We start from the raw sequence: 25,296 nt of genomic DNA, 5'->3' as shown, positions 1-25,296 counted from the left end.
AAAGAAGATGCTAATATCACACTCATCAAGGAAATGGTAGATATATGAGTCTATTTTTCCTGCTAACAGTTAGGCCGGCCACCACTTATTTAGAATCTATGCCTTTCCCTTCGCCTGAGTGAAGTACTGTCCCACATTTGAACGATATTTCCAGAAGTGAATATAGGGTACGAAATATGCAGTATAGTTACACCATTTGATGAACCACTTCATCATCACATTGCACCTTGAACTTTGGCCCTCTTGCGCACACATGAATTGCTGTCCATAGCATACACTTTGAGGTAAAAGCCAATGATTTGCCTTGTGTCTGTGCTCTTGGTGGCTCAGTCTAGTGCCCAATCCAGCATTCATACTCACAGACTTAAATAAATTTAAAAAACAAACAAAAAAAAGCAAACAGCAGTTTCAATGTTTGCAAGTGAGCCAGGACACACAGGAGGCAACATTGTGCAATGAAACTGTTTTCCATTTCTGCCCTCTGCCTTAAAATGATAGGAAAGCTAATAATAATAACACGGGTTTTTCGGTAAACTCAACATCTATCTTTCTATAATATATGTAAACATATATAAATATATATATATAGTGATAATATTGCGGTTTTGCAGCTTCTTAGCCGTTTCTAGGACTGCCCTCTTCTGGACAGAGACCCCCTTTGCCCCAGTTACCACTGGCACCACTGCTGCTTTTACCCTCCACATCTTTTCCGGCTCCTCTTTCAGGAACCCAAGTGTAGTCAGTGACAGAAGAGTCCTGAAGCATGACAAGCAGACAGTCCAAAAAGAAATAAATCATGAGGATCAGGTCCAAGAGAAAAATGGGCCATGATGAAACAAGATTCAAGAAAGTGAGTGAGAGCATATCAGGTTGGAGTCACAGTGAATACTGGTTTTTAAGGGCAAGATTAAGTTGATTTTTGGCCGCTGTATTGCTGCTGAAGTGGAAAGTAAACCTGAGTCAACAGAAATAATTAATGCTGGAAGAAAATTTAGGATATTGTTGTAATTACTGGAGGGGAAGTGCAAGAGAGGCTTTCAGGCCTTCTCAGAGCCTATACTGAGTAGGCTATATGTTAGTGAATAATGGGATGATTGGTTTGGCAACAACTTAACTTCAGTTTAGAGAAAACAGAGGAGCTAAGTCTTTCAGTCTGGTGTGAAGCCGTAATGCAACAATTTCGATGCAAACAGCCTCTAAAAACAAACGAAGAAGATACAGTCCGGTTGTTTGCCAACTGCCAATAAACGTCGCAAGAAGAAGAAGACGAAGAGGAAGACGAAGAAGAAGTAGTAGTAGAAGAAGAAGACACACTCCGACGCAGCAGGTGGCAGCATACACATTGTCAACACTAAAGAGGAAGAAGCTAGTTTCTTTAGCAGAATTAGTTGTCGGACCAGTTCTGTAGTTGGAGTGTACTGTGCAGAGAACGACAGAATAGGAGAATATTGGGAGCAAAGCCAGAAAGTCTGTGGATATACACCGACTGATCACCATACATCAGGGAGCAAGAGGAGCTGTGTCCACAGTGAGAAACAGTGAGAAGGCAGACAGTCTGAACCCTAAGCAGACAGACGCGATGAGTGACTTCGCTGTGGACTCGAGCACGCTATGCCTCTTCGATGTTGACGGCACACTTACGGCCGCGAGACAGGTATTAAATGTGTGTGTGTGTGTGTTTGTGTTTAAAACTAGTGTTACACCTGACTCTACTCATACAAACATCTGACAGTACGTCATTTCAATGCAACTTCCGGCTCCACGTTGTAATTGTAGTTCTTCCGAGTGATAATGTGTTCCGCCAAAACCTTTCCTTTGAATAATTGTTCCACCCCAAAACATTAGCCGGTACGTGGTCTGACCGCTTCCAGCGACAATCTCATCGGTCTAAAAGTAATAATAATAATAATAATAATCAATTGACATGTTAGCTATATGAAGGAAAATCTCAAATACCCATGTAGTTGAAGTTTGAGCTTCACTGTGTAGAATATACAGTATACGGACACGATAAAGCTGTTTTCACATTCACTGCTGAAAGTGTAAATTTTCTTTCTACTAATTGAAAATGGGATTTTAAGAGGTGATGCCTAAGAACATGGTTTGTGACATCACACATAGTTTGGAAGCCAGTCCTGGTCCTATATTCATGTTACACGTAAACCTATGACAAATGTGGGCATGGTTGTCATCTTGTATATTCAAAACCATACCTGCCTTTGTCATTAAATCAAACAAGGTTGATTGGCTTGGTTGCACTAGAATTTTGCTAACAAGTAGAACCAGCCTTACAAGTATGTAGATTTTCAATGGAAACAATATAGTCTTTATTTTACCATGTAAAATGTGAGTGAATGTTATTATGATTATGTAGTAGTCTTGTCGCTGTCATTGCGTGAGTGTTTCAGTCCTGTCAGTGAATGTACGTCTGTGTGTGTTTTCAGCGTGTCACTCCACACATGGCGGAGTTCCTTGAGAAGCTGAAGACTCGAGTTCGAGTCGGAGTGGTAGGAGGCTCAGACCTCAACAAGATCAAAGAGCAGCTGGGAGATGATGGTGAAAGGCATACACATGTATTTATTTAGTACAGCAACTGAGGTGTGTGATCAGTTTGACTCTATGTTCTTCTTTGTGTGTGCAGTGATCCAGAAAGTGGACTATGTGTTTGCTGAGAATGGTCTTGTAGCCTATAAGAATGGACAGCTTCTCTCTGTCCAGGTAAGAGTTAAGGTGTCTTGACCTGTTGGGTAGAGAGAGGGAAAGGGAGAGGGACATAATAGAGTAATATCAACTCTTTAACTGTTTTATCAAAGCTTTGATTTGACAGATGAGATGCCATTCTAGTCTTGTTTTTGTGAAAGATACGCATGGTTCTGGTACCAGGAAGTTTACTGTCTGCTTGCTCTTGTCAGTCCATCCAGGCCCATATGGGAGAAGAGTTACTGCAAGATTTCATCAACTTCTGTCTTAACTACATGGCCAAAATCAAATTGCCTAAGAAGAGGTATGAGCACATATCTGAGTCATGGGCTTATTAATGATATTTATTTGTTTAATAAAATAAAAAAATTAAAATTCAGTTATTAACTTCTCCCCCCATGCTAACTGAAAGTCAGATAAACAAGAATGACATTCAGTACATTCGACATAACTAACAACATCAACCAGAAATCACGACCTCATCTTAACTAAGTATTCACCAGAATCCCAGAAGCTTGTTTCACATCTTGTCCAGCGGTTAATTTACATGCACTGAAACTTGTGCATCCAAACAAGACAGGGGGTGAGTGGATAAGAACTGAATTTTCGTTTTTGGGTGAACTGTTCTTTTAACACTTCTGTAGACCTAACGTAGAGGGCATGGAGGAATGCTTTTTGCTTTCTGCACTCCTCTTCTGTCCTTGTGAGCTGCCACAACAAGTGAATTTCCCCACTGCGGGATCAGTAAATTTCATATTATCCTAAGTCACAAAAGTTGTGTAACATTTGAAAGTGCAGAAAAATAAAGGATAGTAACGATCTGGTCTTGCCTTATGGGGACTAAACTGTGACGTGTGATGTTTTATAGGGGAACATTCATTGAATTCCGTAATGGCATGTTGAACATCTCCCCTATTGGCCGGAGCTGTACACAGGAAGAGAGGCAACAGTTCTACGAGCTGGATCAGGTGGCACACACATTCACTCTCTGTGCATCATTGAAAGTGGCACTAATCAATATTTTTGTAATGCCAAATGATCATATAATTGTGTGTACTGTGATTAGGGTCACTCGTAGTAATGAATCCATAGAGAATTCTCACCCGACTCAGCAGTTCCCTACAGCTTTTTATGGTAGAGCTATCTGCTGAGGTTAACGTGCTGATCAGCTAGCCCAGGCCCATCCTGTCTCATAACACTAGTTTTTACCCATTGAGGCGATAGTCTAATAGTCCCTGTGTTTTCTGCTGGAAGATCTATATGAGTATTATTTCACAAGCTCTTTTAGCTTTATACAGTGCCTACAAAAAGTAGGAAGTGGGTGTTGAACAAAAAATTAAAAAAAAATAATAATGTCAAAGTGAACATAGATTTCTATAAAGTAATGTCAATCAATTAAAAATGTATTATGTAAAATAAGTGACTGCAAAATATTCACTCCTTTTAATGTGATTCAGCAAAGGTCCAGCCAGTTGGTCCTAGTAGTCTCTCATTAATGAAATGGAGATCACCTGAGTTCACTGTAATGTTTCTCAGGTGATTGTAGTATGAAGACACCTGGAAGGTCCAGTCACTGGTTAATCAGTATTCCTGGCTACAATTACACTGTGAAGACAAAAAAACACTGCAGGCAACTCTGATAAAAGGTTATCGGAAAGCATAAGTCAAGAGTTGGATAAAAAAAATTCCAGTTCACTGAACATCCTCTGGGATTTAGTAGTAGTACAAAAAATAAATATTCTCACACCTGTTTTTCTGACTAAGCAGAAAAATACAACTGCACACCTTCTGAATTCAAGTTTCTGTCTTTTACTGAACTGAGACGACATCAGTCATTAGTCATAGTCAACATTACTCATTGTTAAACATACTTCACTGAAACAAGATAATAAAACCCACCAAAACCGGGGTGCTGACATCAAGCAGGTCATCCAGAGAGCTGGGCAGGTCAATAAAGCATTTCCACTCTTTTGGCTCCATGTTGTTGGCAGCTTGATAGGGGCCCCCCACACACACAAGGGCCCTTGGTAGCTAAATGTCAGAGGGCCCCCCTCCCTCCCTGTTTTCATCAGAGGTCCTATAACAGAGTCAGGGGCCCTGGTAGTCAGAGGATCGCATCGCAAATTGTTTTGGGCTAGGACCCCCCCCGGACCCCAAGGGCCCCTTGACTTGCCGGCCCGGTCCATAATCCGTCCCTGTTCCTTCTGTTGAGCACAAAAGGGCTCGGACCCTGATTTGCCATGTGTGTGGCTGTACTTCTATTTATTTTTTTATTTGTATGCTCCTTACAGAAAGAGAAAATCAGAGAGAAGTTTGTGTCCACGTTAAAGGAAGAGTTCAAAGGAAAAGGGTTGTCATTTTCAATTGGTGAGTAATATGCAGTTGTGGCAATTAAACAGTTTCTGTACACTGAGAATCTGTTTTTGAAAGCATCAGTAGCAGCTTCAGACTTGAGTGCTTTAAGTATCAGGCCAAGGAACAAAACAAAAAGGACTACAGCTTCTGAAAGTGTGAGCTAACTTGCGGCTGTTGCTGCTGTCAGTGTGATGTAAATTCTGCACGTCATCTTTCCTGCCTCTTGGTCTTCATTTCTCTGCAGGAGGGCAGATCAGCTTTGATGTGTTTCCTGATGGCTGGGATAAGAGATTCTGTCTGGGGATTGTTGAGAAGGACAACTACTCAGCCATTCACTTCTTTGGAGACAAGACCAAACCTGTGAGTGTGTCAACGACTGCAGGACACCACAGTAATGACTGACTGTGTAGATTGTTTCGAAGACAGAATATCAGTGGCAAAAACACCACACAGACAACCTATTGAGATTGTTGTTGTTTTTGACAACACACACCATATAGACAAAAGTATTGGTGCAGAGCTGAGAGTAGAGTTGGTCCCCTCTTTGCAGCCATAACAGCTTCCACTCTTCTGGGAGGCTTTGCACAAGATCTTGAAGTGTTTCTGAGGGAATTTTTGCTGATTCATGCAGTGGAGTATTAGTGAGGGCAGACACTGATGTTGGAAGAAAAGGTCTGGCTCACAATCTCCATTGTAATTCAACCCTAAGGTGTTCAGTGGGTTTGAGGTCAGGGCTCTGTTTGGGCCACTCGAGTTCTTCCACACCAAACTCATCCAGCCATGTCTTTGTGGACTTTGTTTTGTGCACTGGGACACAGTCCTGCTGGAATAGAAAAGGGCTTTCCACAAAGTTAGAAGCATAGCATTGTCCAAAATGACTTGGTATGCTGAAGTATTAAGATTTCCCCTCACTAGAAGTAAGGGGCCCAAGGCCAATCTCTGAAAGACAGCCCCATACCACACCTGAATTTAATAATAAAGAGGTGTGTCTGAATACTTTTGTCTATATAGTGTACTTTACGCCAGGAAGTCTGTGTTGTGTGGCTTGCACCATGTGACACCTACAGCATACAGTACACTTGCTGAGTTAGCATCACCCTACGCTAACCTGGATGAGTTTCAAAATGCATCCCTTTCCCTCCTGTTTGGCCGTCAGCTGTTGTCTTAATGTGTAGTTTCAGTGTGGATGGATGTTTTGTGTGTGTGTATGTGTCTGATAAATTTGATGAGGCTAGGATCAGACATTAAACTGTCCCTCAACAGTGTATGTGGAACAATGAAGCTGCTTATATTTTGCATGACCTGACACAACCTTTTCTTGTAGTATTAACTACTACTACTACTACTACTTCCCATGTGTAGGCCTGCTTATAAATTGTTTACTGATAGAAGATAAATACATTCCAACATTCTGAATGTGTCATGTTTATATTTAGTCTTTGACTAATAATTAGTTGTATAATGCATGCAGCTACACTCAATATAAATATTTAAATTTCTTTATATGTTTGTTTCTAACCCCTCTGTTAGTGTAATATTTTCAAAGTGTTACTGAGCTTCTTCATGTGCTTCTGTTTATTTATTTAGGAGCACATGTGCTCCTTTAGAAAAACGCTAGCGTTGAGCCCTCACTTCTGTTCAAATGTCAGGGAAAGTAATTATTAAGAACAAGTTTCGAGGCACATTTTTTTTTCCAAGAGCAAAGAATTTAAGCCCCAAGATTTCATCCCAGCTCAGTGCTGATGTTTTAAAACTGCTCAAACACATTTGGGGATTCGGGAGAAAAAGAAACCAGGGAGTCTACCTTTGGGTTTGTGAGTTAACCCTCAATGCAAGAGTGTTTAGAGCCGATTGTCTACATGCTGTGTTGTGAGATCACACCAGGTGGTGGATTGTTAAGACCTAGCAAGGGGTGATCACACCTCCCCCTTCATAAACATTTCCCTTTTGTTTCAGTCTGTCCGGAGTGGATTGCTATGAGCGCCACCAAACTGTTGGCCTTTACACATATGGAACATTCGAGATTTCTGGAAACTACACAAGACATATTTTGAGGGGGTTCATACTTCGCTCTCCAGTATTCGTTTCATGACTTTATCAACAACTTCACAGCAAACTTTTCCTCAGATCTACCCCCCCCCCCCCCAAGATATTAACTACTCCCCTGCAGACCAGTCAGTTTTTTAGTATCCGTTCAGTTTGCTTGGAACCTCAAGTGAGGTGATACCAAAAAATTACCAGCAAGTAGGGTCAAGTCTTACCATGCGGTAGAAAACAATATACCAAGAAAGCAGGGTTTGTTTGTGTATGAGCTTGACTTCTCTAATCTGTGATTTAGACCATCACTGTGTAGCCAAGCTGAGATTTGCTTGTGTTTTGTTCCAGGGAGGAAATGACTATGAGATCTACTGTGACCCACGGACTATTGGCCATGAAGTCACCTGTCCAGAAGAAACACAGCAACTTTGTCAGCAGCTTTTCTTCTCCTGAGAAAGAGAGAGTGTGAGAAGATACCAGCCTGTCACTGTTATGTTCCTGTACTTTTTACAAGACAGGGGTCTTATCTTGAGGTTTAATTACTAAAATAATTTAATGCCATTGTCTTTTGTAGTGTCAAGGAAGGAGAAGGCAGTCAAAAACAACAAGAGGAGGGATTTCTGAGTGTGTTTGGTTGGGTTTTGAATGGGAGTTGTGAGTCACAGTGATGAGAATGAGCAGTGAACTTTTTGTTTTGTGTTATCAGGATTACCTCATGGTAAGTACTGAGCCAAAAACCTTAGAAACATAATTTGACTACTTGCAGAGACTAACACTGATTTTAATATTTTTTATCTGCCTGCTTGTGTCTGTCATTCCATGTATCCCGATTCTCAGTCTGGTTTTAACTAAATCCACAACTTCCACGTGACCCAGTGTGCCTCTGATAAGCTGGATCACAACACATGGACCCTCAGGGGCATGTCTGTGCAGGAAAAGTGTAGCATATAGCATATGACAATTTATGAAGTGTAGCAGAGGTCACAAGTAATGCTTTGTTATGTGTCCCACTAATACTGGATTTCTGAGACTGATATTAGAGAGTCTAAAGCGTGATGATAACGTGTTGGCAGATTTTAGTTTTTAACTTCATCGCAAAAACAAACATTTTTGCTATTTTGAAAGTGGTTACTGAAGAATTGCACCTGAGCGAAACAGCTTGGAGGTGAAAAAAAAAAAAATTGACCTGTCAGTGCTCTCCACTGACATATTAAGATGGACGATGTGCCAAAATATCCCATATACAAGGGCTGCCATCTTGTTCCAGTGGTGCCAGAGTCTGTGCAGTAGTGAAAGATGAGTAAGCAATCTAAATCTGAAGCTCAATCTGAACTGTTGAACATACCTCAGCATGATAAGAGCTACCTGTAATGACATAAACCATCTTATGGCAGAATTTATGTGACGTGTACTTTGAATTTTTAGTTTGGCCCATGTCCCATGCTAACACGCTGTCCATCTTTATATACAGTCAATAGTGCTCTCTGATGAACAAACTATATCATGGTGTCTGTTTCTAAATGACCTTACACACATCTGTCACATCTGTACTTAATGTCTTGTTACATGTTTCCAGTATATCTGTAAAAAGCTGAAACTGGACCATAATTGACTCTGTATTGTGTATTATAAATTGAGGGGAACAAAGATGTAAATGTGTTAATAAAACAAAATGTGAGAGCTTTCTTGAAGAAGTGCAATGATTGTTGTGTTGCAGTGTTAACATGCCAGCGGCTGATTTGATAAAATGACTTGAAAAGAATGTTCAGGAAGAAGCTCCAGTGCAGAGAAATGCATCTTGTTTTACAGCAACCCTCCAATCAAACGGCCAGTATTTCATGAGGCGGGGCAACTGTGGCCTAGAGGTTGGAGAAGCGGCTTGTGATCAGAAGGTTGCTGGTTTGATTCCTCCACCGGACAGCCAGGAAAATGTTGGTTGTGGTGGAGTGATTAATGAGAAAAAAATGCCCCTCCCCCTATTAGCCAGCTGATTAACTTAACTTAACCCCCAATTTGCTTCCTGGGCGCTGGGTGTTGCATGTGTGTTCAACTGAGGATGGGTTAAATGCAGAAGACTAATTCAGTGTGTGTATGTAAATATATATATATATACTGCCAATAAAGTGACTCTTAATTCTTAATGAGCTTTATCAAATCTGCCCATGAAGTATGTGGTTGTAACTGCTCAACAAGCGCTTCATCATCTCAGTTCCTTCTCAAACAGTTTGGCACTGTAGCAAAGAAATAAAACAACTCCCACGTTTTCATATGTCATGTCGAATTGTAGATCAGACCCAGTACATTGCTGTTCTTTCCCTTTAATGGTGCATTTACTGATAGATCATTCACATCAGTGTATACAGAACACACATACATACACACCACAGACTACGGTGAAATGTACAAGCTGAGAGGTAAAGGACATCTCGGGACTTCAGTCGGTGCTGTCGCACACATCCAGAGGTTGGTGACATTTATCATTTATCATTGCGCACCTTCTTACCAGGCCAAACTGCTCCAAACTTTTTAAAATATATCGACAATGGAAAAAAGGGCAAAATCTTGTCTCTGCTTTTCTTTTCTACAAGTCATTGTTCTTAAAGGTCAGAGGTTAAAATCTGGGCTAAATGACAGTATCTGTGCCAGAATATATGGTCAGCATCTTTCTCCGGTCCTACAGGTGGCGCCGCAGCAGGTTCTAAATGCACTAACACAACGAAGCGCTCACCTCTCAGACACCATACAGTCCGTCATTGTTTGTGCTTGTTAAAATATGGAATGCGTTTACATACAGAGATCCCTCTGGAAGTGCAAAGAGAGGTTTGTTCCTACTGCTGGTGATTCACGTAAAAAGGTACACATCACCTGAAAGGACACAAGCTCTAAAAGCATACATCAGTCTAACAGTGTGTATAATGACTTCCCAAACTGCAGTTATCTCTCAAACGTCACTGGATTTCTCCATATACATGTTGTCATCTGTAGGATTTAGTTTTGAGGATATTATCAGTGTGGGCACCAGGCTCCTAAAAAATGTCATAAATTACAATGAAACATAACAGAAAAATCATGGATATAAACTAATATATTGCACACAGGACAAAAACAAAATACTGTATTTCAGCATTTAATGTAAACACAAATATTCTTGTTCAGTTTTGTTCCCTTTTCTGCTAATCTAATCCAACGATCAGTAGTTCAAAGTGGGTCTGAGTTTCGGTTAAAATTGTAAATGTGTGACATATTCACTTTCTGTTGGGAAAGCAAATTTAGTTTTTGAAAAGACTGTGTCATTTTAAGCTGCCTTTTTTCTAATCTGAAGTTACAATGATTTACTTAAACTCTCAAAACATAAATACTGACCCTTAACGGCTCATTTCTGTTTCACAGAGTGACGGTTTTGGAGAAGTCCAAGTCAAGTTATGAGGAAACATTTAGATTTAATTTAGGATGTGCATGCAACTGAAGAGGAGGCTTCATGGAAGTTCAGGTGAGGGAAGAAAGTGACTGCTCGGTGGCCAGCCAGTGTTTACACTACCTAATGCAACATTTTCAAGTTTCCCTAGCAGCAATACCACAGCTCCAATTCTGTTCTTCCATTCAAATAACACAATGGAGGTCCAATAAGGGGTCAGTCTGAAGGCCATACACATTTAAAACCCCTCAGATTCACATGAAACAATCTGCTTTCCTCTACGTGGACAAAAAGGATCACTTCCAGAGCTGCAATATTAATGTGACTGACTCAACTTCTAATTATATACATCACTATAATACTAATAACTCTTACCGAACTCAGTCTGGACAGTCAAACAGGTAGATCACATCTCAAGGAGTGATGACAGGAGGTCAGTTTGTGAGGACACCTATCTGCTGCCTCCAGTGTTTAATAATTTAAAATGTCTGCTGGCCCTACAGAGTAATACTTCATAGTAAAACCCTTATCACTGGTGTCATAATGCATATCAACACAGAGGAAGGAAGACTGGATGTAAATAAATCATTCAGCATGTCTTCCACCATGTTGCTAATTATTTGACATGACAAACATGGACCCATGTTAAAGGGAGAGTTCACACAAAAGGCAAAAATACATATTCTCTCTTACCTGTTGTGCTATTTATCTTTCTAGATTGTTTTCATGTAAGTTGCAGAGTTTTAGAAAAATCAGCTGCAGGGATGTCTGCAGTCGTCTGACCAGTTTCATTTAGGGACTTCCTTTCCACTGAACTACACTTTATCCCCACACGGAAGCAAACATGCATCCAGTCATGGATGAGAACCTCGTGAAGTGACAGGATATAAACAGTAACAGCGCACTTCTCAGGTGAGCTGTAACATTATCTAGCTTAGTTAGCTATCCTCTCTTTTATGAACAGATCCATGTTTCCTCCTGCACAGTGGCATGGAAAGAAAATAGTTCTATATGCTGCCACTCACAGTAAGGTCTGTGGGCTACCTTGAGTAACTGGGCTTATGACTTCTGGAAAGAGACATCACTGTTGAATTTTTCAAATGTCTTTCATTGGCCCACAACAAGTGAGGCGCCATCTATTTCTCTTACACACAACAGAAAGGAGACATTGCTATGCCACATCAAAACAATCTAGATGGATAAATAGCACTACAGCTAAGAGGAAAAATATTTATCCTCTAAGGTTTGTCTAGTGGGTATGTTTGCTGTACTCTATGATAATCTAACTACCTTCATCAAGCCTGTGTCATACAGTGTTAGGCTGGTTTTATACACTATGTAGACAAAAGTATTGGGACACACCTCTCTATTACTGAATTCAGGTGTGGTATGGGGCTGATTTTCAGAGGTTGGGCTCGGCCCCTTACTTCTAGTGAGGGGAAATTTTAATGCTTCAGCATAGCAAGACATTTTGGACAATGCTATGCTTCCAGCTTCGTGGCAGCAGTTTGAGGAAGGACCTTTTCTATTCCAGCATGACTGTGTCCCAGTGCACAAAGCAAAGTCAATAAAGACATGGTTGGATGAGTCTGGTGTGGAAGAACCTGACTGGTCTGCACAGAGTCCTGACCCCATCAAACACCTTTGGGATGAACTCTATACTCCATGTTAATTTCTATGTATTTAGTATGCAATGGCATTAAAGTCCCTGTTGGTGCATTGTCAGTTGTACCAATACTTTTGACTACATAGTATGTAATGTTTGTCCATCTCACAGTAGTAACAGTGCATTCTTCAAAGTACAAATGACATTAATTGAGCCTAACTAAAAACAACACCCATGTATAAAAAACAGCCATCTGCAACAAAGACATAAGATTTAAAAAAATCTCAAATTAAAATGCTAAAATGTCATCTTTCAGTGCCTCCATCAAAAGGTAAAACTGTTAAACAGTGTGTGAGATTACCCCTCCCTAATTCACTGTGAATCCCTTTAGGAAAGAGACAAAATCCGACTACTGTTCACTCAGTCTGTAGCCATCATTAACATGGCTCTCCTCCAGGTGTTTGAATAAATATTTAGTGGTTCTACTTTGATTTCCTCTTTCACCTTCCAGCCAGCAGGATTCCCTTTTTGCACTCAATCAGTAGTAAAAGCGGCCTCGTAGGTGTCCTGGTCCTTTCTGTCATCCACCCCGCTGGATGAACGGCTGCTGAGGTCGGCCACGCCTGACTCCAGGTCGCTGCAGGTGGAGAGGTCGTCGGGGTCATGACTCTTCAGATGGCTGTGCGGACCCAGAGGCAGGGTGAGAGCAGGGTCCTTGGTCTGATCCTTCTGATTGGCTGGTACAGAGGAGAGTGTGTGACCACTGTCCTGTGCAGGGCTGGTGATTGGGTCTATGTAAGTGGTGGGCGGGTCCGGCCCGCAATGTTTCCGCCGCATGTGGCTAGTCCTCCTCCTCGCAACCTCAATCTTCTCCCACGTGATTGGCTTCCCTGTCAGTGTTGATATCCTCTGCAGAGAGAGAGAACATACGCTTTATTTAATTAGCTGGGAGGTCTTTTACACATAAGCAATGTTGGCATACTCTCCTCCCCGTGTGTACATAGAACGTGTGAAGAGGTGGGAAATGTGGATAGTTAAACTTGAGTTGGACACTGTGGATTCGAGACAGAACTCTCTTATCTGAAAATCCCTCTACAGACTTTACAGAGGATGTTTTAAAATTCTCTAATGAAGCGCCACTAATATTTACACACATGTGGTTAGTCCTCAATTCTGGAAAATCCTGCCTCAGAGTGCCTGTAGTTAGGAATATGCTACAACATAAAACACTTTGCTTTCCTTAACTATAACATGTCCTCCTTTTCCCTCATTGAAAAATCTAGAACCTCTGCAAGTAATGTTTATTTCACAAGTTTTACTGCTCAACACAGGATGTCTCATGTTTCCCCATTCTCAGTGCATGTGCGCTTCAGGCTTCAAGTTTCAAAGTTTGCTCAGTTCTACTCATGTGTACTTGTGTTAAACTTAGCTTTCAGATCTCAGATCTTGCAAACAGTAGTTCTCATTTTACCTTGGCTGTAAACAACATGTTCATTGTCCTCAGGCTTCTGAAATACTGTCACACTTAGTGTTGTTACAGGTAATGTTGTATGCCCCACCCTGACTGTCTCACTCTGGAGAGTGTGAATAACTGTGTGCAGAGAATTCACTTATTCAAGTTTTCAGACTATTTCAACCCTGCTGTAATTTTTTAAATACAAAAATTCTTCAGTGGGAAATTGTCCAATTTTGTCCAAATTGCAAAAGGACTGTCTAGTTGGAGTCCTAACTCACTGCAATGTTTTCATGTTTAGTGTATATTTTTCAGTATAAATTTTTGATTGGATGAGAGCACAAATTGAGCCAGTGGCATAAGAGTTTACATTGGGCAAAAATAGGGAAACCTATATGATTTTATGGACAGCCATTTTATGAGAATAATGGAAATAAACAGAGCCATGAAATAAATGTGCCCTGAAATACATAAACGGTCCTGTGAAATAAATAAATGTAGTCTTATGAAAAACATCATTAAATGTATTTATTTATTTTATTGGGTTTATTTCATAGCCATATTTATTTATTTCAATTGAATAAAACAGCTCTCCTTATGATTTCAGTTGGATTTTTGACAGATGGTCAGATTCATTTTGGAGCGAAGGGTGTTGAAAGGTGGTTATGGTGGTTTGTTTGTGTTTGTGTGTTGTATGCCTTGTCTGGAGCCCAGGTGGTGGTGGGCGGTTCCTCCTGGTGGTACCTCCTGGTGATTGGTCAGCTCCTCCTCCAGCTGCTGGGACTGCTCCCTCACGGCAGACAGGAAGTCAGCAGGAGACTGGCGAGGAGGCGTTGATTTCTCCACGTGGTTGTAGAGACCCTTCCACATCCTTGAGACAAGGAGGGAGAAAGGAAAATGAAGGAATTGTACATTTTGTGTAATTTTTAGTAAATTATGTAAAAAAAACAAAAACAAAATGCTTTTGACTGCTTTAAAATATACAATATATTATATTAATTTAGGGCAATCAATTCTGTACATGTTGAATACTTTTCAATGGTCACATGATATGACTCCACATTGTATAAAAGATGATAAACCAGTGTACTACAGCATATTTATCATACACTTCTGATTGCTTTTAGCTTTATGTGACAGAACAGTCACATGTGGTGTCAGTGGGTGTGTTTGCTGCAGTGATTTACTTGAAGCAATAGGGGGTGGTGTTGGGCCTTAGGACACCCTGAGTCTGGCTCAGCTCAGCATTGTACAGAGGATTGGTGTACTCAGCTCTGTCCCTCCACAGCTGAGGCCACACAGAGTGGCTCCGTTCACGAAGCCTAAAGTCAAACAAGACCAAAAGATGATGAAAAATAATGCGGTCAACAACTTTATGATGATGTAGTGACATAAAAAAGAATCTGGGGATCTGTTAATAGGTGGCTCCGTGGCGCAATGGATAGCGCATTGGACTTCTAGGCACTGACGAAGTGATTCAAAGGTTGTGGGTTCGAGTCCCACCGGAGTCGCATTTTTACATTAGCAGCCGTGGCCTAGAGGTTGGAGAAGCAGCTTGTGATTGGAAGGTCATGGGTTTGATTCCTGTGTGTGTGTGTGCACGTCACTTGGGTGGGTTAAATGCAGAGCACAAATTTCGTTGGAGTGAGTTCCCTCCAATGACAAAATATGTCACTTTCTTTCTTTCTTTCTTTCTTTTGTATTCTATAGCTTTTAAGCTGTATCAGTCACACAGCCCTGTATGCCAGCCCGAAACAGTCTACAGTCTGAGGTGATTTCGGTCAAGTTAGACTGACGATGATGATGATGTGTGGATCAGAGGTACTAAACATGTCAAATACAGCACTCAGTCTTTGGTTCAGAAGATGAGGAAGCGATCTACATCCCAAAGTGAGTCTTAACCATTGACATATATAAAGATGGGTGTCATCAGGAGCCAGACTCTGCACAATAGTGATCAGCTAACAGAGCTGTGGTATCGAGTTTCTGGCCATACACCCATCTGATCCAATCACCAGCAGCGCTCAGCTGCCATTCATGACGTTTTACCTCCTTTTTATAGCATCAGATGACTAATTAAAACTAAACGTATGAAGAAAATGAACACTTGAACATACATCAGCGTGATAAGAACTATCTAAAATGACAGAAACCATATTATGGAAAAAATGATTTGACATGTACTTTGAATTTTAGTTTATGACTTGTGCTGGAGCTAGCCACCAGTGGGTGCTCAGATGTTTTTGGCTTCACTTTTGGGGAGCTCCCATGTTATCTTCATTGCAGTCAAAGGACTGGACCTTCAAGATCCACTTGGCAATATTTATATGTGGATATACAGGCAACATAAAACAGTACAGGTCAGCACCCAGTGGGCTCCTCTTTATCCTACTGGTCAAAATGAAAGGACTTCATTCCCCTCAAAGCTGCTGGCAGACATCCAGACCCAAATTCATTCAGGACAGAACAACTCTGACGGCAAAATGAATTGATTATATGGATGTTACTGTCCCCTGTCATGAGTACAGTCACATGCCACTGTTTTCTGTAAGCACCAATTTAACTGCAGTGGAACTGGAAAGTTACAAATATGATGCCTTTTGATGTATTCTTTTTAGGGTTATAGACTCTGACAGTTTTGCCAAACCAACAGAAGTTAAATGCTGAGATAAATAATAAAATACCAGACATAAAGTTTTAATGGTGTGAAAAAGCATAGAGTTGTAATACATTATTTGTTGCCTGAGAGAGAATATGTGTATGCTTGAGTGTGTGTTTGTGGACATCAAAAACATGTGCATCAATTCCACATTATAATAGTGAAAATAATAATAATAATTTGTGACACATTAAATGAAACTTTGCTTATTGTGCTTATTTCTGACAGAGTAACCAGACAGGTAGCAAGACAGTTTGTGTGTCTCTGTGTGTGTGTGTCATTCCTACCTCATATCCCTGCGTTCCTTCTGGCAGTTGCCTAGGAAGGTCCCGTAATGACAGGAGTAGACGTTTGTGTGTATGGCGATGAGGAAGCGCTCGTTGAACTCAAAGGCACATGGGAACTGCTCGGACAGCTGCCACACACACTCCAGGAACTGATCAATGACAGGTGACACTTCTTTAGGATCTCCATCCAGGTGAGCGTACCTGAAAGGGGTACAGCTCTGTCTTAGGCATCCATCACACTACCCAGATCAAGATCTTTAGAACATGCGGCAGTAGCGCTCAGTGCTCAGACCACTTTTGTCCACAGGAACTACCAGAATCAACACAAAACGGATGTTCCTTGTAGCTGCATTAATAATTAAAATATTTATTTGCAGCCCTGATTTTAATTTAACTGTCACCGTTCAAATGACTATTTTTGAAAATCCTCTTTGGCAGGTAATGCAGAGCTCATCATCTTTGCAGTCTTCCTCATTTTATTCTCTGTGGGGCTGTTCCTGACTGCACACAACATGACATTTCTGATAATCAGAAGTTAGGACCACTTGGGGAGAGCTCACATAGCCTTTGTTTAAAAGTCTGAAATGGAAGCGATAACAGGATCTACTTTTTGATATAACTGCTCTAAGTACATTGCCGGGTTGTGGAGGAAAAAAAACTTCCTCAATCATGGAAAAACCTGAAGCGATTCTGGTGCTGACCCAAATATGCTGACCTAGTATTTAAAATGAACTAAAACCTATTTTTCTGTCTTTATCTGTCTGTCACACATTCCCTTCACACTCCCTTCTATACTCACCTCATCTGTACAGAGACTGAACTAACCAAATCTGCAACCTCTTATGCTTTTAAAAATATGATACTCACTGGTTGAAAAACAAAGTTGTAATAACGAATTACTAATTTACTTAAGTTTTTCAAATTTCCTTTTATCTTTACTCATAAAATTATAACTGCATGCAAAATATATAATGTCTGACAGTTGGCCCTATCTTAGAAAATAAAATACATAAAAATGACTGTAAGGATATTGCTCTGCAGACACTGTTTAAGTCTGATGAAGTTAGACTCAGCCACTGACCTGTGGGAGAACTTGTGCCCAAAGGAAACCCAGTCTCTCTCTATCAGCAACTAGAAAAGAAGAAAGGAGGGCGTGGAACAGGAAGAAGGGCAGGACAAAGGAGGAAGAGAGGAGAAGGAGTAGAGAGCAAGAGGAGGATCCAGTCAAAGATGAGAACTGCAATGGTCTCAGAATAAGATACTGTCAGTGCTGTGTGTGTTACCATGAGTCCTTTGATGGTTCTGTAGAATGGGTCCAACAGTATACTGGCTACAGAACAGGCTTGGGCTGTCCTGTCCCAGCCATCTGAACAGTGAACCAACACACTGACACCTTCATCAGCTACTGCCTAAGACAGCAAGAGAGACAAGGAGCATGTTTACTCGGACACCCTATCCCTTTCTGGTGTCTTTTCTTCCGTCACTCAACATCTTGGAAGTGATTTCATTGCTCTCTAAAAACATCACCCTCATCCTCTTCTAGTCTCTGCTTTGTTAAGTTAAGTTAGTTGGAATAGCTAGAGTTAGCTGCTTTTTCTATAAACTGAAACTTTTAGATTTTGGACTGTTGGCTGGACAAAACAAGCAATTTGAAGATATCAGCTTGGACTCTGGGAAAGAAGTGTTAACATGGAAATGCTGTATGTCTCGTATTTCTTGTCTTTGTTGTGCATCTTATGTAGAAACAACAAAGAACGTATGAGTCTCATCGCTAACCACTTAAAATGAACTGTAAAAGCATGATTTTTTTTCCCTTCCATTTTTTTCAATCCATTCTCAGATGGATTCAAATTAGAACCCAGTCAGGAGTGTTTGCATCTGTGTGTGTACACACTCTGGATATGAAGACCCCAGCGTCAAGTATGGCTTTAATGTGTTTGAGCCAACCAGAGTTCTCCAGACCCCACAGGAAGTCAGTCATGGATGGGGATCTCATCTCACCCACTGCATGGGAGGGAGGGAGAGAGAGAGGGAGAGGGAGAGAGAGAGGGAGAGAGGGAGGGAGAAGAGGTTTACAAATAAACAAACACAAACTCAATACTATCAGAAGAAGTTTAATGATAGCACCTCTGTGTGACAATTTTAATATTTTTTCCTCCTCTTGAATTAGCTGTCTCTATGTAATGCAACATCTTTATGTGATTTTTTTTACACACACACACACACACACACTTTTCTTCTTACTGTCAATGATTTTCTGCTGGCTGCTCCTCATTACATGAATGTTTTCGATGCCAATGAAGTGCAGCTTGATATTGATGTAGTGGTCCTCGTTCTCGTAGCCTTTACCTGCTGCTCGATTTGCCATGGCGTTCAGCTGGACAGACACAGACACACACAAACACAGTAATGTATGTCTCATTGTTCATTTGTATTATTCCCCGTGCCTACACGTGGGTGTGTGACTGAAGAAGCGTGTGTTACCTTGGGCCTGGTGTCTACCACATAAATGTAGTCGCTGCCAGGGTTGGACTTCATCACAGCCTGCAGCATCATCTCATCCTCCTGAGAGCGTCCACTGAAGCCTGAGAGGGGCTGACTGCACCGGCACACTGCTGCCTGTAACAAACATCACCACCATCATCACACTTTTTATTACCACGCATTATTACACACCACAAGATTCTCTCTCTTTGCACCAGTACTTCATTTCATCCATGAATAAATCCAATTTTTATTATTGTCTACTCAACTCTTTTTTAAAGGGTATGTTAACAGTCACATCACCCCATAATTTTTCCTGTGTGTGCTTGTGTGTCACACTGACCAGTGTGTCCTGGTGGAAGTAGGTCAAAGCAGGAAACCGTCCCCGACTCCTGAACCTAGAGCTGCCCACAATGATGGCAGGTGTGGCCGACTTTGGAACAAACAGCTCTGATGGGTACGTATCACACACCTGGGACAGCACACACACACACATTAACATCAAGTTAAACATGCATTAGTTCACAGGTGATGAACCTGTTATTTTCTTATTTAGAACTGTGTTCTGGTTTACCCTGTTTGTGAGAAGGTAATGCCCATGAGGGTAAAATCTAGTAAAGGATAAAGCTGACAAAGAGCACACCACCAACAGATGAAGTGAACAACATTAATCATCTGTTTACAATGCAGTGTTCTGCGAGGAAACCTTGGGCTCTGGCAATCATGTGGATGTTCTCTGACATGCACCATCCAGAAAAAGAAGCTGGAACCAGGGAATGTTTGAGATTTTGCTTCAATAATGACTGAAACAACAACTGATTGTCACTAATTGATAATTCGTCTAATCAGCTAATGAACTAATGGAAAAACTGTTAAAAAACTGAACTAAAACCATTAAAATATTCTTTATGAAACATGACTGCCTATCTGTAGTTAAATTTAAGTAAATATTTGAAATCTGAATAGGCTGTTAATATGCGCCCTCTTTGCAGTCCACCAGTCTAAATAATTCTAAGTAAAAAGCTGACTCTGTGGTCTCCCTTTGTGAAGGCTGCTGATAAGAAGTAAGAGAGATGGAAGGGAGGTACATACTATCTTATCTATGACCTTGTAAATATCCTGAACACAAGGCACATTCACTGAACCTAACAAGAGGAACAAGGCAGCCGCAGTGGCTTCAATAGAGGTATGATTTCAATTCAACTCCATCCTCTTTAATCCAATAAATTTATTTATTCATATTCATTGTCTGTGAAAAAAAAATCAAACTTAATGGTTGTCCCATTTGTCTGAAAAACACTTTTACATCTGAGTCTTATTTCTACACCAGAAGCACAAATCACAATCAGACTGACCTTGTATTCACTGTTGGCCGCTGTACAGACCCACAGGTTATTAGGGACTCCCATCCTCTTGTAGTCGGCCATGAGGTCTATGAAGTTCCATGACTCTTCTCTCTCCTCTTTGTTCACACTGGGATTAAAGGAAAGGCAGTACAGCTCACTGTACTTCTCTGAACAGAGAGAGGAGGGGAGAGAAAAGACTCATTTTAAAGCACTATTTTATATGTGCTTAACAGTAACAACACACTAACACGCCTGTTCATGACACTCCGCCAGACAAGTGTTTGTGTGCACTCTGAGAAGCCACTTAGATGCATTAATACACGCACACACCTGGTCGTGACAGCCTGACTAATGAGGTGTAGACATCCAGACAGTCTCTCTCCTGTGGAATGAGGATGTGGAAAATCCGGAAGTCCTTACAACGCAAGATCAACTGACTTCCTGCGGGAATTGTGGGCGGCCTCTCCACACTGCTCACCATGCTGTGTAGCACCTGAAACACACACACATCTGTCCTGTTATTCATTGTGGACACTGTTTGTTCAACCTAAACAGGTGCACACTCAAAAAACAAACACGTTTTCTCTGTGAACTCCCTTTGTGAATAATTAACTAAACTGGGCTTCATCTGTAAGTGCAGAAGTGGGTGCAGTAAAAAAAAACAAAACAAAAAACCCTAAACTAACCAATACGTGCCACATTATTGTGTAAGCTGTCACATGATCTAAAATATTAAGGAAGGGATGTCAACATCAGTTTCTGGGGAAGCTCCTGGGCTTTTCTCATAGCACATAGTGAAGAAGAAAAAGAAGAAAAAGAAGAAGAAGAAGTAGAAGAAGTGGGTGGTTGCTATAGCAGTGGTTCCGTTTTTACACAAGCTGACTGGAATCTGTCTTATTTCTTGCTGCTAATCCATTAGACACAGTCGGTGCCTGCTGGGTGAAATCTGACCCCCTGGATTTTATCTAGTCAGGTCCAGAGGGACAAAGCCATGTCCTCCACCATCTCCCACAGAAGATTTGAAATAGGGGGAAGGGTGGCATATATCCTTCCTGTGTCTGGAAACGGAGCACTCACGCAATCAGGGATGATGTAATGCCAGTTCTTTCAATAGACTGGGTAGATTCTCATTCAAATGTATGTATGTGCCAGTTGGAGATTTCACTCTACTTGATTCAAACCATAATCAAGCTCAAATACGACCACCTTACCGGTCATCTCGACAGCTCTGTGCTTAAAGAAGTATTTCACTGATGTTCTTGTCATGAAATTTGGCTGTCTGTGCTGAAAGATACAAATACTTCTGAAATTAGTGCTATATGACAAGATAATATAAAGAAAAGGGGGGCTGTGGTATTCTCATTTGCTCAAAAGGTAAAAAAAACTGACACATTCAGAATGCATGACACTGCGCCAAACCAATAAATACTGGTTGGTCATGTACTGTGAGTTTAGCAGTACTTTTAGCAGTTTTGGCTGGTTTTGGTTGGTTTTGAAGCAGGAAACAGTATGGCGGCGGCTAATAACAGTCTTCTACTGCAGCTCAACAGAACACTAAAATTCGTGGAGAGAAGTTTACCATTGTTCGTTTGCAAATACTACTCACATTGTAAAGATACAAAGCAGGTTGAAAGCCGGTCAAGGCAGATGGCCGCCCATCTTGAGCCGGGGTCTGCTCCGAGGTTTCTGCCTTCTAAAAGGCAGTTTTTCCTCACCACTGTTGCCAAGTGCTTGCTCAAGGGGGAATGTTGGGCTCTCTGTATTACAGTTTAATTAAAGAGTTTGGTCTAGACCTGCTCTAATTGGAAAGTGTCATGCCATTGTTGTGAATTGGCGCTATATGAATAAACTGAATTGAAACTGAAATTGAAAATTGGTAGTTTTCTTTCAATAATGCAGAAGGGGGTGGTGTATGATACTGTAGCTGCAAGGTCAGTTTGTGTCATTTGCGTATTTTCAATCTTCGCCTGCTTTAATTTTTATATGCTTTTTCCTTTTGTACTTGGTTTACTAAATATATGCATGGAGATCCTTTATTGGAGTAGAATTTTCTATCACAGTAACAAAAAAAACCATTTCCTGAACTTGAACTGACCTCTGTACTCAGCCTTTCTTGAATTGTCAAAGGATAAAAGGATGAAATTGTTCAATTGTTCAAATCTCTGTTTCATTCAACTGTCATTCACATAATTGAAACAAGTATTTTGACATCTTGCTTGGAGGAACTATTTTGATATTTCTGTAACTAATATGACATATCACTATCCGCTGGGTTTTACTGTCAAACGAATGCTTCTCTGCGGATCACATTTCTGTCGCAGCATCACTTGCAGCATGTCTGCAGGATGTTCTCTATACATCTATCCACATTCACTTCAGCTTTGCAAAGACAAATGTGTTAACACTAAATCAATTTGCTCATTCACTACAGATGGAGCAGCAGTGCTGGTCTACACTCATGGCTAACAGGTGCAAGATCCTGCTTCCAGCTTACCCACGTTTCCTTGCGTGTCTCAGGGTTGTTCTCTACAAAGATGACATGTGTGGCAGAAAGGTAGAGAGTCCCGATGCTGGCCTTTCTCTGCCCCGACGACCGCTCGAGGAGTCGCACATTTTCTACCTGTCAATGTCACACGTGCAAAATATCAGCTCAAAGATGAGCAAACATGAGCAAACAATTAGGAAGATCTCTTCGCTCACCATCACACACACATAAACAAAACAACTGTAATAAAAGCTCACAGTATCCTCTAGTAAGGTAAACAGATAACGAGATTCACTGAGCTCAAACTAAAATGAATCTGAAAATTAAGGACATTCAGTAACTAAAGGTTTGTATGGAATGTGTGTTTGCATGGGACAATAGCCTTTTAAGGATGTGTTAGTGCTATGCATGTGTCATTATAAATTCTGCATTTATGTCCTTCTTTAACACGCCAGACCATAATGATGTGGTAATGAGGAGGCTTGTGTCCATATGAGGCTGGTGTGCCTTTGCCAGGTTGGCAGATAGAAGGAAAATGGTGGTTACCAGCACTGTGCTACGTCATGGTTGAGCAGATGTGTAAGGGCAGAATATCTCGACTTTATTAATTTACACATTAATACTCCGTTAGTAACAAAAACAATAAGTGCATATCAATGGCAGCGTGACCACATGAGCATCATAACATCCACAGGCGCCTGGCGGTATTTATAACGTTAGCTAAATACCCAGAGTGCGTGCTTGTGTCCATTATCGGACACGTGATGTTCGCTTCAAACAAATTTTATGGTTCATATTTGTTAAGCAGGTGATAAAACGGTCCAAATTTCACGACCGCACAAGACGTACTGCTAGCATAGTATCCGATTTCAGTGCGATTAAAGGACGTCTTCCTGCAGGCTGTCGCTTAACAGAGAGTCGTTAGTTTTGGGATGTCTCACACATATCGATCAACAATGTGGAGGCAGAGAGAGATGGGATGGAGAGGACAGAGAGAGGACTGGAGGAAGGACCTAAGCGTGCCATGGAAGGCTAAGCTGAACGACCTGGTACACCAGCAGAGGAGAAACAAAGAAGAAGCACAGAAAGAGCCAAGTGAAGTCACTGGTGTTTAGATGCCGAGCGTTGTTACCTTGGGCGTCCGGATGTGCTCCATCACTGCCAACCAAAATGGTGGAGATGGGGAAAGAGTAGCCCGAAATGTAATTTTTATTTTAGCGTAAGCGGTTATATTCCCTGTTTCACGTCAGTGAATGAGGTGTATTCTCCGTGGCTGCTGTTCCAGGTTTGCCCTGGAGTATTTTCCATGATTTCCGTCCCCCTGTCTCCCGGGTTTGCCTTATTAAACCTGAGGAAAGAGACTCTAATCTACCACTGCCCGTCGTTAACGGGTATCCCAGCTCTGTCTCTCTCTGTCTCCGATAGCCTGTGACGCTGATAGCAGCAGCGTTACTGCGTACTACACCATTGTCAGTGTAACAACAATAAAACGCACGGTCTCCGGTTATACCTTTCAAAATAAAGTACGGGGGGAAGTATAAGTATTTTAGGAAGGAAGAGTCCTTAAGCTTTAATAGTTGCGGCGATCGGACAGAGCATATACACTCTATGTATAGGGAGAATACATGGCATTTCTGCATGGCCGTTTTGCACAATGACCATATTGACATTTTGCGGAAAAAGACCATTCGACTCTTTACGTGTTTCATTTATCAATTTAAAACCCGTGCTTTATTCTGAAAATTATGACTGAGGGTTAAACCTTTTATTCTTGCAACTTGATGCTGGTTCACAGCTCGTGCCAAGAGCGTGCTCGTGCGCACCTAGGATCACCCGAAATTGCGCGTGCGCAGTTCCGCCCTCGCATGAGATTAAAAAACCCTCTTGTTTTACTTATACATCATAGAGTTTCACTCTGTTTTACTTCTTTTTCTAGCCTGTATTTTGTCAGTATAGACTATAGTATAGTTCCACCTCAGCCCAGTAGTGGCTGCCCTCAGCCCTAAGTGTGTGTTTTATCAGAATTTTGATTTTGTCATTTAATTTTCTACAATCACAACTTAAAATACACTTGAGTAAAGTAACTTTTTGCCTTTGTGTATGTCAGCTGCGTTCTGTCTTTGTGTCTATACCTTTGTGTCATATTGGTAGGTCACTCACTCGGAGTTCGTCACTACTTTGAAAACTTTGACTTTCTTTGTACTTTACAGGTAGTGAGGCACTTCATCAGTAAACGAAGTTTATTCACATCGTTAAGGTGTCTGAATGGACAGGCTCAGTATCTGGCGAGTATATCACAAGCTGAGTGCATAAAAAAAGGCAGAATGGCAGAGCAGGTGGAAGTCACATTGCTGAGCACACTCCTGTGTACAAACAGTTAGAGATTATGAGATGTTTTATCATGTCCTATCTCAACACATGGCTGAAGTAAACAGGATGAAGGAAAGGAGACTTTGACTGAATGTCACT

The 25,296-nt window shown here is 41.1% G+C and overlaps 2 protein-coding genes and 1 non-coding gene across 6 annotated transcripts; 2 read left to right on the top strand and 1 right to left on the bottom strand.

Moving 5' to 3' along the window:
- The first annotated feature begins 1,296 nt into the window (after positions 1-1,296).
- On the top strand, positions 1,297-8,780 carry pmm2 (phosphomannomutase 2). 2 transcript variants are annotated; one of them, XM_046400777.1, is made up of 9 exons: positions 1,297-1,654; positions 2,445-2,556; positions 2,642-2,718; positions 2,913-3,004; positions 3,569-3,668; positions 4,992-5,067; positions 5,300-5,415; positions 7,441-7,557; positions 7,667-8,780. In XM_046400777.1, the coding sequence occupies exons 1-8, from the start codon at positions 1,580-1,582 to the stop codon at positions 7,543-7,545; spliced, it is 753 nt and encodes a 250-aa protein (XP_046256733.1). In that variant the 5' UTR covers positions 1,297-1,579; the 3' UTR covers positions 7,546-7,557; positions 7,667-8,780. The 2 variants fall into 2 exon arrangements, with proteins under 2 accessions (XP_046256733.1, XP_046256724.1); XM_046400768.1 differs by having other exon boundaries at positions 1,298-1,654; positions 7,441-8,780.
- A 3,267-nt stretch (positions 8,781-12,047) lies between these two features.
- On the bottom strand, positions 12,048-24,287 carry mtmr7b (myotubularin related protein 7b). 3 transcript variants are annotated; one of them, XM_046400737.1, is made up of 14 exons: positions 23,960-24,286; positions 22,837-22,962; positions 20,673-20,835; positions 20,352-20,509; positions 19,340-19,468; positions 18,997-19,131; positions 18,757-18,889; positions 18,407-18,516; positions 17,796-17,921; positions 17,594-17,643; positions 16,513-16,713; positions 14,754-14,888; positions 14,311-14,437; positions 12,048-13,022 (listed from the first exon to the last, which is right to left on the bottom strand). In XM_046400737.1, exons 1-14 carry the CDS (start codon positions 23,981-23,983, stop codon positions 12,648-12,650), a joined length of 1,992 nt encoding a protein of 663 aa, XP_046256693.1. In that variant the 5' UTR covers positions 23,984-24,286; the 3' UTR covers positions 12,048-12,647. The 3 variants fall into 3 exon arrangements, with proteins under 3 accessions (XP_046256693.1, XP_046256702.1, XP_046256712.1); XM_046400756.1 differs by having other exon boundaries at positions 12,835-13,022; positions 14,265-14,437; positions 23,960-24,285; XM_046400746.1 differs by lacking the exon at positions 22,837-22,962 and having other exon boundaries at positions 23,960-24,287.
- Positions 14,990-15,077, top strand: trnar-ucu. Its single transcript is given in 2 exon segments — positions 14,990-15,026; positions 15,042-15,077. It is a non-coding gene; the product is annotated as a tRNA-Arg (tRNA).
- Positions 24,288-25,296: the final 1,009 nt, after the last annotated feature.

The sequence above is a fragment of the Scatophagus argus genome, chromosome 2 (assembly GCF_020382885.2).
Source record: "Scatophagus argus isolate fScaArg1 chromosome 2, fScaArg1.pri, whole genome shotgun sequence".
In the NCBI taxonomy this organism is placed as follows: Eukaryota; Metazoa; Chordata; class Actinopteri; family Scatophagidae; genus Scatophagus; species Scatophagus argus.
This window is presented reverse-complemented; position numbering and strand designations above follow the sequence as displayed.

Bases quoted from the DNA above. Each gene is read 5' to 3' on its own strand.
- pmm2 (XM_046400777.1), top strand. From the start codon at position 1,580: ATGAGTGACTTCGCTGTGGACTCGAGCACGCTATGCCTCTTCGATGTT. The intron at 2,557-2,641 runs GTGAAAGGCATA...TTGTGTGTGCAG, and splicing joins AGAGCAGCTGGGAGATGATG to TGATCCAGAAAGTGGACTAT. The intron at 2,719-2,912 runs GTAAGAGTTAAG...TGCTCTTGTCAG, and splicing joins GACAGCTTCTCTCTGTCCAG to TCCATCCAGGCCCATATGGG.
- mtmr7b (XM_046400737.1), bottom strand. From the start codon at position 23,983: ATGGAGCACATCCGGACGCCCAAG. The intron at 19,469-20,351 runs GTCAGTCTGATT...GTGCTGTCCCAG, and splicing joins CGGCCAACAGTGAATACAAG to GTGTGTGATACGTACCCATC. The intron at 17,922-18,406 runs GTGTGTACACAC...TTGCTGTCTTAG, and splicing joins CTGGGGTCTTCATATCCAGA to GCAGTAGCTGATGAAGGTGT.